Here is a 17,654-nt window from a genome sequence, read left to right on the forward strand (position 1 = left end):
GGTAATAAGAACGATTCTAATATCAATATCAATGTATAAAACTTCACAAGCTCTCGACAGTAATAATTATTCATTTAAACGAAAATAATATCTAATTAAAACATAACCTGCGGGAATTTTTGGCAAAATTTTCAACCACCTTATCATTAAAATTATTTAGGTTTCTATTTATTATAGCTCTGTGTACACTCATCATTGGATTAAGGCGATCTTCTGCCATGGTGCTTCTTAGCCATGTTTTTAGTTTTCTGAGACTGCTAAAGGATCGCTATACTGAACAGATCGTGCATGGTAAAGCAATCAAATTCTTCAATGCTTTTTCCGTTTCAAGAAAGAAGGAATTTGTTTCTTTTAGGACATCAACAAATTTGTTACATTAAGCCTATCGTGCCGCAATTTCTGCCAAAGTTCGATTTCATTCTTTATGTTCGGTAAATCATAAGACTGGGCAAAAGATTCACAAGTTTTTTTCAAATTTTCAGTTGTCTTCTTTTGCATTTGCGTCGGGTGTAACATAGATAATGCTAATTATGGCGTGTTTTCTTCAGCAAAACGTACTTTTAGGAAGGTGATGATTGAACCCAAGTATGGTATTACTAAAGACCTATTCCAGTAATCTGGAGGACTCTCTGCTGGATGATTGCTTCTATGACGTCGTTTCCCCCCCCCCCAATGCTCGGCTTTGATGTAATGTCCTTCCCCAGCTCGACTTTATCTGCAACAACAGCAGCTTCCTTTATAATTTCGTCTGTTACTTTTTCCGGATTTTCACGTGAATGCTGGTAAACGGCTGTTGTAGAAAAATGCAATGTACACACACACACCATACCTACCTACATATTTTTACATTGTTTAATGGCCTTACTTTTTTGTCAATTTGATAGTCGCGATTAATGTTATTCTGAATATTACAATACTTTCTACAATATACATTAAACCTTAATTTGTCATGCGTTGCAGAATTTATTAATAGGCAAGGAAATCAATTGCTCGTACGGCCTTAGGACTTTGGTCGCTTTGCGGCTAGCTACATTTGATCGCTAGGGGGGGCAACAAACCCCTTGCCGCCCTTGTAAATGGGCACTATCCATTTTCAAGAGGAAATATCTGGTTTGAACTTATATTAAAGACTTCTTTGATGAACCCTACCCTTGTTTGGGACCCCCGATGAGATATGGAATTTTGGCCATCTGCCGCCGATGTCAATTTTTTCATAGATTTATCTAATTTGGTATACACCGTATTAGTGTGACGTAGAAGTGAGTATAGGTCAATGTCAAATCAATTTTAAAAAGTATTGAACAAGATGGAAATTAATATTCAATTAAAATTAAAAATAAAGTTTTGAATGTGAAACTGTTTCCATTGCATTTATTGTTTCGGTACTACTATTGTCCCTATTTAGTTTCACTTAACTGACATAAAATATTCCAATCAGCTGGTTAAAATCTTTTCAAATTTCTCCAACTTGATATTCAGTTACCATTTTTAACATCAGTTATTTAGAATATGAAAAGGTTAGAATTTGTTTTATCCATCGTAAAATAGCGTCTCAATTTCCCGGTACATTGTTTGATCAATATTTTACTTAACATTAAAAAATAGAATAAGAAAAGGCTTTTATTGAAGACGAAGCTGTATTTAACGGTTGCGATAAGAAAGTTGATTAACCGTCATATGTTGGAGAAATCTCATTTTTCCAAAAACAAAGAACTAGAAACATTTTCTTTGGTTTCTTTCAGTCTCGTTTATACAAAAGGATTAGAAAAAATCTTCAATAGAGTAGGTTTGGTATTACTTTATGGATCCAACAACACATTAATTCCAAGGATTTGAAATTTATTTACGAATTTAGCTGTAATGATTGTGATATTGGGCAAACTAAAAGATCTGTTATTTTCCGGTTCAAAGAGCACCTGCAAATGGGGTATTTCAGAGTACGCTGATAATTATAATCATGAAATGAAAAAAATAATAGTTAAAAAATTCTTCCAACAATGAATTATTGGATGCATTTGAAAGTATTAATTGTTAAAATTAAGGTTAGTTCAAGTGGGGATAAAGGGACTATTTGCTACAGTCCACTTTATAGTTTATTAGTTGAGGAATGGATGTGAACTTTCTCGCCGCAATAATTGTTATTCGCGAAAAAAGATTCATTAGTTAATATATAAATATAAATTTCTTTAATTTCTTATTTCTTAGACCTTTTGATATATCAATGCATCTGAATGTTTTTGATTTTTCGACTTTTCTTTTGATAAAGACTTAAAGAAAAGTCGAAACATCAAATTTTATCTCCTAAAAATTATTAAAAAAACTAATTTTAAAACAGAAGAGACCTAAAATCAAGAAAATTTAGATGCATTAATATATAAATATATAAGTTGGTAATGTGAAGTTAAGTTTCAGCCCCTGAAGACGAACTACTAAAAGTGAGTTTTGTTATCAAGGTTGTTCATTTGAATAACATAGGACAATCATTAACTGGAACTTGTTAAAAGAAAAAGCAAAACAATTCACGTCTATTTAAGTTGAAATATGTGTGTTCAAGAGTCTAAAGGGAAAGTGAAAGTTTTAATGAAGCAGTTTTGTTAGATTGACACAGCAAGTCATATTTTTAGTACTGATGAAACCGCCTCCATTTTAAAACGTTTACCTTACCTTAAAAGATAAAAAACTTTGAGAAAAATATAGTAAATAAAGCCTAACAGTTTTATCTAAAATGTTTCGACATTAAACCAGCAATGAAGTTGCGATGTCTCAAACGGTATCGCACTTGGCCAACCACAAACCTTTTTAACAGATAACATACACAGTCCTCATTGATCATATCATATAATATCAAACTTTACTTTTTTCCGCCGAATACATACCACTTGTATATATTGCAACTTTTGGACCAAAATATTATCCATAATTTCAAGATATTTCTTTTAGCTGATTTCAGAACATCGACAGTTATTTTACGATTGATAAGGAATGCAGAACTGTAATACAACTGTAGAAATCAATGAAGAGGAAGAAACAGTAATAGTACCTCTGGTTGACGTGAACGATGCGAGTTTTAATGACGTTTTACGAGTGGATAAAGATGTTACTAGGATCTGTAAGCAGTAGCAAAGGTTTTGAGACACATTACAAAGCTTTTTTTCGACAAAACGATGCTTAGAATCGTCGGTGTTGCAGATTTTCAGTAGTTTTCCTGTAACCTGGTGAAGTGGTTCAGCAGCCAACTGGCCGACGATAAGAAATATTACAGCCGTAGCTGTATCCACTTCCCAAAGAACCGGTTATTTACTGAGCCTCTCTCTATATCCTGAATCCACCACAACTCCATCCCTGCAGATGAGTTTTTCCCATATCTAAACCTTATAAACCCTCCCCCCCACATGGATATTGTCACCCAAATCCCAAACAAACCTGTCTCCCCCTATCTCTTAGGATAGTTATTATATACATTATATTATATAAATGATTGTGAGCCGAGGAAGGTGATTTTTGAATATTGTGTTCATGTGTAAGAAATAGGGTGTTTAATTCCAATTGTCGACAAATATATTTAAATCTTTACAATCCAAGTTATATACATTTTTAAAGAAATTCAAAATTTCATAGAGCCGCTAGATTCTTTTATATTAACAAACGCAATAATTATAACTTTCAGATTTTTTCTCGAATAATTTAATTTTACAAACTCTCTATAAATATATTACAAAAGACCTTAGATTTTCGATTTAACCAAAAACCGATTGTATTCATATTATATTTTCATTGTGATACAGAGATTCATTTGTTTTTTTGGTTTTCGCTATTTATAATAGTTTGGTTGTATACTAGTTGCGTACTGCTGTAAAATTTTATTCCGAGTAACTGTAAGGGTCGTATATGAATTGCGTACAGAAGACCTTCCAAGAAATGGAACAAAATACCTCCGTAAACTATTTGTACTTCATAGGATTATCGATATCTGAATATTGAATTCTGGTTAATCATTTTCTTGCTTGGAATTCAAGGCATACATATTATCAACTTATTAATAATAACGTCCCCTCCCATAACTACCAAGAATGGGAATAAATTCAAAGTAATTGATCATAACTTAACCTAACCTTAGTTTGTAGGTTAGAAAATGGTCGGTCCGGACGCAACTAGTACAGCCCTTTACAGGTCCGGTTAACCGCAAAACACAACTAGTGTGCAGCGATTAGGATTAGGACCATCAGAAAAATATCTTTTTGCTGCTATTCTATTTATTATTTTATTTTTCAAGGTCTCTTCTAACAGAATGAGAATAAAACTGTACTGAATACATATATCGTTCTCATGTGTGAAATAAAAGTATCTATCTATAATCGTGTCTAATATTACATGGAAAAGATAGGATTTTAATGGAAATATGACATCCACAATTTTGAATTACTAAATTATTTACTCAGATCACGCATATTTTCTCGTTAAACATAAAAACAAAATCTTTAGTCACAAATGATTACAAATATTCAAAATAATTCAGGTTTTTAATTTAAAATTTATATTTTATATAATTTTATAGAAAAAGTAGATATTTTTGAAAATCATTCTCAAAATATTATCTTCCGAATCACAAATAGCAGATTCTAAATTTACTTACACTAATGACTGTATTTAGGTAGCTACACAAAATGTAAACCATTTAGTACAATTTATTTTTGTAATTCGATACATTTTAGCAACTGTTTTTTATGGTTTTCATAAATAAACATTTTACATGATTAACGTATTTTTCTATGGCATGTATAAAAAATAACTTATTGCAATCTATACGGAAATTATTCATTTCCTATAGTCTTAAGAATGTACCACCTTAGTTTGGCGAATTTTCTATTTTTTTTAATGTCTCATTGATGGTACTCTTACATCCGTGTCAAATAAATAAGTCCTTCTATAATTTTATTAATTTGTGATAGACATGCTGATAAAGGGGGCATAATAACTACAAATATTACTGTGATCATAGTCTCTTATAAACACACAATTAATTCTGGGAGCTTCATGTGTCGATACAAACCTGTTAGGGGGCGATAAAAGATATTATTTACTTATTTTGTTATGAGATTTTGTCATTTTTTAAGTCTTTAAACAGGAAACTCCACAGAAATCATGGATAGAAATCTAGCAGGTTATATTATGGGTCCAGCCCTAGAAATCCAGTGATCAGGAAAATATATCATAAAGATTTTTCTCACAAATTGACTGGCTCTCTATTTTTTGTATGTATGTAGATATTGGGGTGTCATATACACCGTGACCCAAAGGATCTATTATGCACCCCTTTCATGCTGCGATACTGGGGAACTTAGTATTTACAGCTCATCTTTTAATTCTATTCTTTCTACAAAGTTCAAAATGTAGGATGGCTTCAATTGCCAGAGATCTTCGTCTTCTATTTCATACGCTCCCAGGTGTAATGCTTTGGGGTTCCGTAGTGTTTCACACTTCTAGAGAATGTTAATAGAGGTTTCATCCTCTGTGCAAAAAAATCTGCACGCTGCATTATCTGCCAAGTCCAGCGCCTTTAGTGAGACTTCATAAGTTGTTCTTACGTATGTTGATACATTTAGCAGATCTACTCGATATAGTTTTCCAGAATAGTCTTTGCTTATCCTTGTAGGTTGTCCCAATAATTCGTTTTGCTTCTATCTACCTTTTTTCCAACACTTTTTCTATTGCTCTGTACTCTGTAGTTCTGTAGCTGATACCACAGAAGGGTTCAGGTCCCATAAAGATCTTGTCTGCTCTGGCTTTAGCGAGCTTATCAGCTATTTCATGTCTTGGTTGTCCCGAAATCCATTGTAGGGTAACTTTATTTTTGTTTCCTAGCTCGTTCAATTCAAGGTAATCCCAAACGAAATTGGATTTGATGATATTGAAGCTTAAAGCTCTAATGACTGCTTGGTTATCGGATAGGATGATGATTTCCTGTTTGCGATAGTTTCTCTCTAGATTCAACTGGACAAATTTTTCAATTGCATAAATTCCTAATTGGTGCCACGCTTTCCAGTACTATGTGCAGATGTGAGAAATTTAAAATCAACTAGTGCAGTTGTTGGGCATGATTTCATGGCCCCGGTCGGACATATAAAAATCAGTCTTCGTACCTTTGAGATATTGTTCCTCGTGGTTTTCAGACTATTTCTATTACTCCAAACTACTACCCTATATGTGATGATTGGTCCTACGATTGCTGTATACATCCACAGTAGGATCCTTGGGATACGACCTCAATGACTCCCTTCGATGTTTCTGCACACCATCAGGGCTTTAGTGATTATTTCCTTCTAGTTTTTATAGTGTAAGTACCAGATATTTCTCCTCTATTTTACACTCAATAACTTGCCCGTCTAGCTTGGGTTTATTGTTGAGTTTTTACTTCCTAATGAAAGAAATTAGATAGGTTGCGATATATCTGCATTTTTTGTTTGAGTGTTTTTTGTTTGTTGTCCACCAACATGTTCTTTTGCTATCAAGAATGCGATGAATAACTGTTGATGAAATTTACTTGCAACCAAGAAGGAAAGTAGGGACCGGAGGAACAAGAAGGAGAGGAAGCAAAAGTATCTAACGATTATGATTTTGAAAAATCATTTTCTTCAGTTAAATGTAAAAGTTTCTAATAAAATTATTTCCTTTATCAATAGATATTTTTGAATTGAACATATAATGAAAAATACAACTTTTTTAACTGTTTGAAACGTTATATTTCAGAAACTTTTAGGAGAGTAAGTATGGGAAAGTTTTTTGTGAAGTTTGATCCCGAATCAATTTTTTTTAAGTACGGAATCCATAGAGAATGTTTAGATGTCACATATATGATGGTGGTCAATTTGATCGGACTAGAAATAGGATATAACTAAACTAATTTAAATAAAACTTACATATTCAGTTTAAACTATTTTTGATAAATGTAACATTTGTTATAAGCATAACGATTAAAGGGACATCAACCATATTTACACCGATAAGATAGCAGTTATCATTGAGATTAAGTGTACATATACACAATATGGCTTTCGTTTTATTAAAGACAGGGTGATATACTATGGGATAATAGATAATGAATATGTTCATTTTTGATAATTAAGTTTACAAGTCAAATATATGTAGAAACTAAATTTATAGTAACTAGGACTTTTTAGAATATATTTTTTGTTTTTCTGATACAGGGTTTGAGTTCAACAATAAATTTCTGAATCTTCAATGGGTCACTTCATACAAAAAAGTTTGACGTCAATTAACAAATTTTTGTTGCAAATATTAAGATGGTTTGAAAGGATACTAATGTAAGGAAGAAAAAAATAAATAATAATAATAAAGTCAAAGAATTAGTGTGAATTTACTAAATTTCATAAACCTTTTGATACGTTTGTTTCTGATTAATCTCGATTTTGACTCTCTTCTTAGTTAGAATTAGTTATTTTTAATTTTTGAAGACAGATAAAAATTTTTGACGTTTCCGTCATTTTTACTTACTTATATTAATTAATAGATCACCTACATTATATATATATATCAAAATAAAACCAAAATAGAAATCTCTTTTAACAAGAAAAATTATTTTTTCCTTAGTTTTCACATCTCAAAAATACGTAGCAGCCATCTATCAAATTGTTCGTAGTTGTATTAGAATTTACAAAAAAATAGCTATAAATTTTACTTAAATTATTTAAGTCTTTTTGTATGGTATTTGATTGAATTTTCTAAATTCTGAGTTGTTTGCCCTATGTAGACAGCGTCACAATCAATTGTTTAGTTTCTGTTCTGTTCCTTAATTGATTATGAATATGTTTAACCTTTTCTTAAATAAGTTGTTTATCATTTTTTCTAGATACTTATTTTCTTTCAATTTTTTCAGTTTTTCCTTTTTGAATATCGAAGCATCAAAATTCAGGATCTGGTAATTGGATAGATCTCTCAGCCAAACTTATTATCACTCATCTTTTTTCTGACATTGAAGTTCAAATATCTTGAGGACCAAGTTGGTTTTGTATACCACAGTATTCTTACGTTACTTTTAATTTCGTATAATCTGACATCAAGGATGAATAAAGTCGAAAAAAGCCAAAAGCCAAAAAACTGGCTGTTGATGAGTTTTATTGGTCAAAAAGAGATGATGGGGCAACTCATTCATATATTTGTTTAAAGTTTACGCAGCGTTAGTTAATCCACGTAAAATTATATGATTACCATCAATTCGACCACAAGAAAGATGAGGCTGGTGCTTTTGAAAGTGTTATTAAAGACGATTTAGGTGAGGAACATTCAAAAAGTGCATAAATGCCAGAAAATAGAGTAAACATATAAGATGTGATTATATAAAATCGTTGATTAACCGAGAGGTTTAGTAGAAGCCTTAGGGAATGACCGTCTGATTGAACAATAAGCCTATCAATTCTCAATTCTCTCTGACGATTATAAAAATGACTATGGTATGAATGTAATGTTGATCTCCATGTTCATATCTCATTTAACCCGAATGAATTCAGTTGTGAAAGATCAAATAACAGGGAAAAAACCGGTAGAGCCTCGTTATCTTCATCCAAATGAATGAGTATTATTAACAACAGAAAATAAGAGATATACAAGATTCTAGTTTTTATTTACTCTAAAGCAAGGAACAACCCAATCAAAAAATAACAAACACAGAAGATATAACAACATACAATAAATAAACTTAGTTAGGTTATGGGATAGTGAATATGGTGTGGCAGTAACGTCGAAATATGACACGAGAAATGAGAGAATTAAAGTGTATGATTACAAGACAAAAAATATTAATAAATTTTTATCGCTTACTGCAATTATTTCGGTATTTATTGCAAATAGGTACGTCAATTCACATTTTCTGATATATTTTCAATGTGAATACCAGAAACACCAAGAAAGTTTAACGATCGATGACTCACAACAACGGTTTTTGTGTATCGGTAAGGATATTAAACAAAAGTTAAGGAGATCGCAGGGATAATCAGGAAAAATGGAAATTAAGTGTCGGAAATAGTGTAAAAAACACACTTACAGGTCATTCACGAGTATTTTTGCTCTACGGGCAAATGTAATTTTCTAAATGCAATGAGAAACTTGTTATTAAAACACCTTACTACGAATGACGGGTCTATAAGTTCATGTTTCTTCAAATGAAATACACATTGTTGATTAAAAAAGAAAATTTCTTCATACCTCGATAAAAAATAACGCATTTTTACACATTTCGAGGCAGGAAGTTAAAAACTCGTGCATTGGTAAACATGCAGATAAGAGATCTGAACTTCGGGTTATAATGTTCTAGGTAAAACTTCTTTCTGTCTTGAAATAATTTCAAAAAAACATACTTTCGACCGGATATAAAGAAAATTAGTATACGCCGCAAAAATCGGCAGCAATACATTGAAGCTGGCAGTAAGGATTTTTGAAACCCACCAGCCTAGTGTTATGCCGAATACACTCGGATCAATTCCATCGAAACTCATTTCTAACGCAAATTATTAACCAGTTTGAAATGAGTAACAACCTTTGTATATGAATGGGGAACTACACACGGGGCAACTGGTTGCCAACCAGTCGCCAACGCGTTGGCAACCGGTTTAAAGAAACTCGATCTGTTGATACATTGGCAACTTGAATCACTCGCCTCTCAAAGGTTTTAATCGACGAAGGTTATTTTGTTTTCAATCTTAACACGAGTTTTTCTGTTTAACCGGTTAGTAGTGCGCTCTAAGAAAATTACTGTCTTCATTTAGTTTTGATTTGTTTCTTGGAACTATAATTGTTATTTTTTAAGTAAAAAGCAAGCACATCACCCTCGAATAGTGGTACCTGTCCTGTGGAGAAGATGTCTGTGGACGTTGATCTTGAACTTCTATAGGTTGTATTGTTCGGAAAAAACGTGCTTAGGTACCTGTTTCCACGGGCTTGCACTTCTTCAAAGAAAGGTCTCGTGTGGAGTGTTCATGAGCTACGTCTGTCTATCGAGTAGGGCTTGCAAATACTGCTCTAGGTGGGATTATGTTCGACAGCTCGGAAGAGGTGGTAGGATCGGTAAAACAAGTTAGGTCAGCGACTTTTCTTCTACGCTCTAAGCTGACCAAGTTTCTGGTCAACTCTGGATAGTCTATAAGTCGAGTTGATATCTTCTGTATTGAGTCGAGCATCCCCAAGGTACGCTTACGAACCGAGATAAATTGGAAAAAGGGATGTATGTAGAATATATCCTGCCACTTTGTTAAAATGAGGAAATTCGTATGTTCTAATACAATTATTCATTATTTATTTAGAAAAAAGTCTGGAATGCTCAAAATTTCAATTACCTCAAGTTGTTATAAACCAAAATAAACTGTTTACTTTAGAGTCAGTCAGGTTTTGGTCACAATTGAGTAGGCTGTGTGTGCATAAACACGTCACTAATCAGTTGGCAATCAGTTAGTGACTTTAGTTACTTTTCAGTTGCTCCATGTGTTCAACGTTACACTTCAAGAGTGAAAATGCGGAAACATTTATCAATTATTGTTTGCAATGATTCAATTTATCTTAATATGTGGATAAATTTCATCAAAGAAGTTATAATAAAAAAAAAAGTACACGATAGCAAATTAAGATAGAATATTTATTAAAAGAAATGTGTGCTTAATTAGAATTTAACGATTTTCTAACATGGACAGAATATTGGTAATGTTTAAAAAATTCTACCTGCTCATAATTTACATCATAGTCGTTCGATAGAAACTATTGAAATGAGCTGGAAATGAAATGATTATACTAAAGCTGGCAGATAATCTAAAGATAATTAAGATATCAGTACAAATTGCAGTTTAGAGTTAATTTTTTACACCGCAAAGTTGGTTGGGTTGGGCTGCTCAATTTTTTTGTAGAATATTTGCGATTATTGTCGATTATAATGGAACACAAATTCGTTTTTTTTTTGAGTGTAAGATTAAATAAAAAATCTTTGAGACTTATGTGACTTCTGAGAACTACGAATGGAAAAATAAAGTTAAAATTTTTTGGAAGATAACAAAAATCGGAAATACGCATTCCATTCTGTTTGATTGATGTTGTATGACAAAAACCAACAAGAATATAATTACTGCCCCCGCCCGACCCTCAATAACATACACCCATGTTGTCACATTCTGAAGCAAAAGGAAAATAACAGTGCCAATGACCTCATCAAGACTGGATACGTTCTATGAATGGAAATTTTAAATTCAAGGTGAGACATTTGTTTACTACGAGTTTTGGCTTTAATAAAACCAAAAATTAATATAATGTCAAGAGATAAGGAGCCCAATACATAAATTTTTTTTAAACAATCGGATAACGTTGGCACCGCTGATATCTCGTATTAAGCTTTTACAATTTGCTCAGTCGCACTTACAAATTGTTGATTTAACAACAATAAAAAGAATTTAATCGGTAAAAAAAACGTTAAAATATAATTGAAATACTTACTTAGGACTTCTCGAAATTTGCATGGCCTCGAACGTCATTGAAAACAAAAATAAATAACTAAAAACGATAAATATTCAATAAATTCCTTTCAAACACATAAAAATATCAATGAATTAACACGCGCGGCACTGTAGTACGTCAGCGACTGCTGGAAATATGCTGCGATGAACTATGCGACACTGTTGCCAGTTTTATTTGTTCAAATCAAACTTTATTCTTATTAACAAATTTGTTATCTACGATAAATACAGTCGCTACATTTTTCGGGTTGCAGAATTTATAAAAGATGGCGATTTTTCTGTTAAAATGAAAAAGTATTATATTAAAAAAATTATACTAAAAAATTTGACGAGTTTCGATGGAAATATTTCATATTGTAATTTGTATTAACTTCTTGGAGACGGGTTTGTAATTCTTGTACGGGTATTGTAGGGTTGAATTTTAGCTTTTAATCGGCGTCAATTTTAAAACTAGAATGTTGTTTTCTGACATTCGGTTTTACATTTTTTTAACCGTCTGACACGCGGCGACATCTTTTTCGAAAATATATTCAAAATAATATTGAGAGCATTCATAATATTTTTCCCGAAGTCAGTTTTCAAAATCATAGTGCTAAAGGAGTTACTTTGGATAACAATGAAAATATCAACTGACGCCCTAGCACCTCGGCTTCTTTCCTCCCACTCCCACTACTCAGCTCAAATTCATGCGTTCTTTTTGAGCCATCCATTATAAACAGTTTACACAAAATATTGACAAATTATATACCTAAACAGCCTTCGTGAATCACTTTGTATACATTACAAATTATATAGTAAACGACATTATCTAAAAATATGAGTTGATAAGGAAGAATTCAGTATCATGTTCACTTCAACTATGTATTAATACTCAAAACAGATCTGTCTGATGCGAATTTTTTTTGTATTTCAATCAACGTGTCTCGACAACTAAGATCATTGACACATGGTACAGTTCTGATACTATTATAGCTATAACTGCGACACCCTAACATTAACAAACTGTTTGAGTTACATAAATTAAGAATTTATATTTTACCATATAGACCAATGACTTGGCTACGGCGTTTGTCGAATTATTGAATTGAAAACAATTTGTTAGTAAGTGATTGACTGTCAGTGGTATTTTGCAGTGCTGACATTTGGAAGTATCAGAAGCGGCTATTAAATGTCCGTGAGTCAGTCTAGTATGCCCGATATGCGTATATATATGGGAAGTATGTTTCTGTCGGTCGCGTATAGAAAGTCTTATGCTAGCTTAATAGTAGATTTGTATCGCTGTGGAGGTTAGCCGTTAGCATCTTGATCCTGTAAGTTCTTTCCCATGTATGCAAGATTAAAGTACTGGTAACAGTAGAGCTTGCGAGACGAAAAATGCAGTCATGAATATCCTGAATGATAGGGTGTACTGGATATATTTGTCTAATGAAATTTATTGATATGAGCGAGTCGATGCATATAGCTGATAGTCGATAGCCAAGTTATCGTCTTTACAATCCACAGATTGAGCTGTTTTTAGATTTATAAATAACTACAATGTCGCAAAGAGGAAAATTAAAATTTTTCTCTAATGAAAATCTTTAGAAGATCAATTTGAAATGACAAAAATTAGATGTTAGCATGTATAAGGTAAATTATATAAACCAAATTAATATGGATATTATTTATACTTCAAGACGTAGGAGAAAATGTTGACAAATTTTCGAAATTAAGTTTTTCTCATATTAAAAATCAACACGTTTTAATATTATGAGGAATATGTATAGAAGAAAACTATTAATTGAATATTTACAAGACAGTTAACTTTGGTATAATTTCCATATTCAATTGAAACCAAATACATACAGTTGAATTTGGCAACGGTGCAAGTTATTCACGACAAAGATAAAAGACACGGAACGAGAGAGAAAGAAAAGATCTTTTCGAAATGTACTGGCAGATTCTTTCGGTAGCAACTAAATCGCCGAATCGGAAAGGCAAAGCGCGCACTCTCACTCATTGCCTTCACAGGTCCTACTTCGACCGCGAACCGGCCGGCATTTTTTTGGGTGTTTAAAATGCTGCCGAATCTCTTTTTCCCTCTCTGGTTGGTTAGTTACTTTTAACGTCACTACCGCACATAACCGTGCGAGTGGAAACATATAACGATGAATGGTCGGGAATTATTAAGAATTTTTCTTCGATTTTTTATTTTATTTAATGTTGTTAATTAACTTAAATTTGTGGAGAAATAAATTATTAAATACACTGTTTCAATAAACTAGGAGAATTAGTTTATCATGTTAATACGTCCACGACCTCTATTCCTAAATTTGGCGATGCTATAAACCAACTACTTTTTTTTCGTGTAAAATAGCTTCGGACAAGAATATTTTTGTTTTTTTTTTTAGTTTTTTTTTCATCTTTTTATGCAAGGTTACAAATTTGGGTCGTTGGATTAAGGTAAAATATTATTAAAATAAACCTCACACAATTTTTCGCTCAAAATGAAGGACAACATATGTTTTTTGAATGTATATCTTTGTAAAAAAACTAATTTTTAAGAAAAGTACTCAAATAAAAATCTAGAAATATAAGAGAACGAATTAATTTTTCAATAAATCCTATTTTACATTTTTGTGCCATATGCCGAAGCATGGAGACGGACATAATCCTATAGGACTACCTTTATTGTCCTTACATGTCAAACAGGAATACCAGGTCATGCTTCTTTTTTCCGTTGGCTGCATAATTTACACCTTTTTCTCTTTTCTTCTTTATGTAGAAAATGATCGAAACCTACAGCTATATTTGATTTTTGTTTTGAAGTTTTTACTTGCAAAAGGTTTTTGATTATTTGCTCTCTATATTGGAGATAGGACAATTTTTTTATCGATTCTATTTAGCTACCAATTTTAGTTCCATAGGTCCACAAGATGAAAGAATATTTTCATTTATCAACTAATACTTTTTCTGGGTGTGCAGTAATTCGATGTCATTTAGTCTGTTCTTTCAACTCCGAACATATACCTGTTACACTCAGCTACCATTTCAGGTTTAAATTTCTTTATTTCCTTTTGTGAAGTTACTTCTGTCATCCCTGACTTATGTTTACTTGAAATCATGAGAACTTCTTGCTTATCGTGCCATTTAAAACTCTTTTCTGTCTGTCTTTTCCAGATAAGATTAACCTTCTTTAGTTTTTTAGATACATATGTTGGAAAATTTCCTTTAGTGTTAGCCAATATCAACAATAGCCGCTACGTTTATTTTAAAGGTAATGTCTACATGGTCCGTTCGATTCCGAAACCGTGTGACAGTTTGCGCCCGACGTGCCTAGAAACCGTAGTCAAATCGCGTCCCTCGTCTATGGACCGTCAGGAAATGATTTGCACTCAGACGCAATAAAGTCTATGGCACACATATGTGACTGTAGTTTTCCAGAAAAACTATGCGTCTCATATACAGGGTGTTTCGATATTCGACCGACAACGCTATACCTCAGAAAGATCTCAATAAATGATTCATATTGATTCATTTGAAATCAAAAATTTGCCATAAATCAAGAACGCTTTTAATTTTTTTTTCAAATTTGGTGTCCAAAATGCTCCTTAATAAAGTAATATTTTGACATAAACAAAAAATTTAACCAGTAAGGCGCTGTCAGGGTTAATTGTCACTATTATCCCCGTATTTTTACGCCTCTGGATCAAATTCTTTTTTTAATTTTGTTTTAAATTGCCGGATTATTTTTAGTTAAAAAACTAATAACCTTTTATGGAGCTAAAATGAGCGGTGTTGTATAAATTTGCTTCTAAACAAAAGTCTGCAGGTAATTAAATATTACTAAATATTTCTAAATTATAATCTAGCAGGCACATGTCATATTTTTTCATTCTACTGTATTGAATGTTTTAAAAGTGTTACATCCATACAAATAATTGGCCAGTGTTCAATTTAAGCATTAGAACCTGGAGATTTTCAGGTGCGTATAGAATTTTCAAACTGGTATTTACAAAAGTGTCGTGAAAATCGAAATTTTCCAAAATATGTGTTGTATACCGACAAGGCTAGATTTACTAGGAAAGGAATTTTCAACCTAGAAATAGTCACATTTGGGGTGAAGGAAATCCGCACTTTGAAAGGGGATTTCAGCATAAATATTCGGTTAATGAGTGGGTGGCTATAGTTGGAGATTGCTTAATCGGGCTTTCTGGGAGAAATGTTGGAGAATGTACCGTTAAATATTAGACAACCATGTGGTTTCAAGACGATAGGGCATCTGTTCATTTTGCTGCAGCGGCAAGAAATTACTTAAACAGACGTTTTAGAGAACAGATTGGTCGGGGTGGATCTAATTGTTGGCCTCTAAGATCACCTGACTTATACTATATCAAGTCCTTAGTGTACGAAACAATCATCGAATCTGAACAAGATCTAATAGATAGAATTCAAGATGCGTCAGAAAACATGCAATCCCATTCAGATTTATTCTCAAAGACACGTTTTTCAATGATAAAACGGTGTAATAACTGCGGCCAATGGTGTGAACAACTACTGTAACTTTGTCAATTTTGTTAGATATTTTAATACAGTTTGTTTAAATTTAATTTGTGCTATTATTATTTTTATTTTCATTGCCAATTTTGTTATTAGGTATTGTAATACATTTTTAATTGAAATTGAAATTATGAATAATTTTTATTTGTTTTGAACTACTTACCCTTAATTATTATTCGAAATTAAATGAATAATTCACTTGTAAATAACTTACGTGCTTGCAGACTTTTGTTTAGAGGCAAAAATTTCTACAACACCGTTCGTTTTAGCTCCATTAAAGGTTATTAGTTATTACTTACCCTGATAGAGCGCCAATGGATAAATTTTTCCAAAGTTTGTTTATGTCAAAATATTACTATATTAAGGAGCATATTGGTCACCAAATTTGAAAAAAAAATTTAAAGGCGTTCTTGATTTATGGGAAATTTTTGATTTAAAATTTTGATAACCTTATATTTCAGCAACTAGGCCCCGTAAGGGTTCGTATTCCTATATCAAAATGAATCTTTATTGAGATCTCTCTGTGGTAGAGGGTTGTCGGTCGAATATACAAACACCCTGTATGTACCAAGTGGCCGTGAATGTGTTAAACATTTAGAATTCTTATATTGTGAAAATATAAATATTTATGAAATATATCATTAAATATAAAAAGTGATTCTGTCCTTTAATTTATTAACATAAATCTCCGTTATCACCGAACAGTTTTCTAAATCATATTTGTATACCTTCTGTACCGTTTATGAAAATATACAACATGATTTTTTTTTTAGAATTTCGCATGCTAACATCCTAAACATTGAAAAAGTTCATCAACCTCGTTTCGAATTATCTGATTATATGAAACGTGGGGCGTGTTCGCCAAAATTTCAAATCGTTTTATCGAATCACGATGACGCAATTTATATAAAGGAAGGCCGACATAATGCGGTGAATTTATATGATGAAATGTTAAACAAATGTAAACATTTTACGTTGCGGTTTAGTATGAAACTGCTTCCGATTTCAGTATTGTTAACAATTGATGTGAAATTGATATTTTGTCGCAATTAGGATACTATTTTTGTTTATATTTATAGTTGATTGATAACATATTCAATTTTCATTGTCGTTATAATATTTTAAGAGTGTATTATGAGTCATAAATCAGACCTAACATTGTTAGGTCTGATTTATGTGTTAGAGATACGTATTTAGCAACAAGTATTTTAAGAAAACGATGTTTCCGATCAAAGCTTTTATAAAATTATGATTATTCTCAACAACGAAGAAAAATTATATATCATAGTCGAGCTTTTAAATTGATGACCGAGGTGCTACGAGGCAAGCAATAAAGTATTTCGCCGAGGTGCATATTGAGTTGAAGTATAAGCATCATCTCTTTTCATTGTACTACAAATTTAAATCAATTTTGAATAATGACCGCGTTATTATCAATAAAAATTGTAGATACTTCAAATCTTCTCTCGTATTGAACACTCTAGACTTTTTCTCTTTATTATCAGCGCTTTGTTTTTTCAAAAATTTCAAATATATTTTTATTTTTTTCTTATAATCCAGGGTAGAAATTTTTAAAAATAATAAAAAGTGAAAAAAAATAATAGTAGG

At 32.0% G+C, this 17,654-nt stretch overlaps 1 protein-coding gene across 4 annotated transcripts in view; it reads right to left on the reverse strand.

Moving 5' to 3' along the window:
- Positions 1–17,654, reverse strand: part of LOC130442465 (insulin-like growth factor 2 mRNA-binding protein 1) — a 139,989-nt gene that overhangs the window by 33,714 nt on the left and 88,621 nt on the right. Inside the window, exon 1 of one of the 4 annotated variants that reach the window (XM_056776595.1) lies at positions 11,488–11,684. The exons of 2 other annotated variants lie outside the window; for them this stretch is intronic. In XM_056776595.1, the coding sequence (XP_056632573.1) occupies positions 11,488–11,525 (38 nt within the window). In that variant the 5' untranslated portion in view covers positions 11,526–11,684. Of the gene's footprint in view, positions 1–11,487; positions 11,685–17,654 lie in introns of those variants that run through there. One more of the 4 variants, XM_056776596.1, reaches the window with a different exon arrangement.

Source organism: Diorhabda sublineata, chromosome 4, assembly GCF_026230105.1.
Source record: "Diorhabda sublineata isolate icDioSubl1.1 chromosome 4, icDioSubl1.1, whole genome shotgun sequence".
In the NCBI taxonomy this organism is placed as follows: domain Eukaryota; kingdom Metazoa; phylum Arthropoda; class Insecta; order Coleoptera; family Chrysomelidae; genus Diorhabda; species Diorhabda sublineata.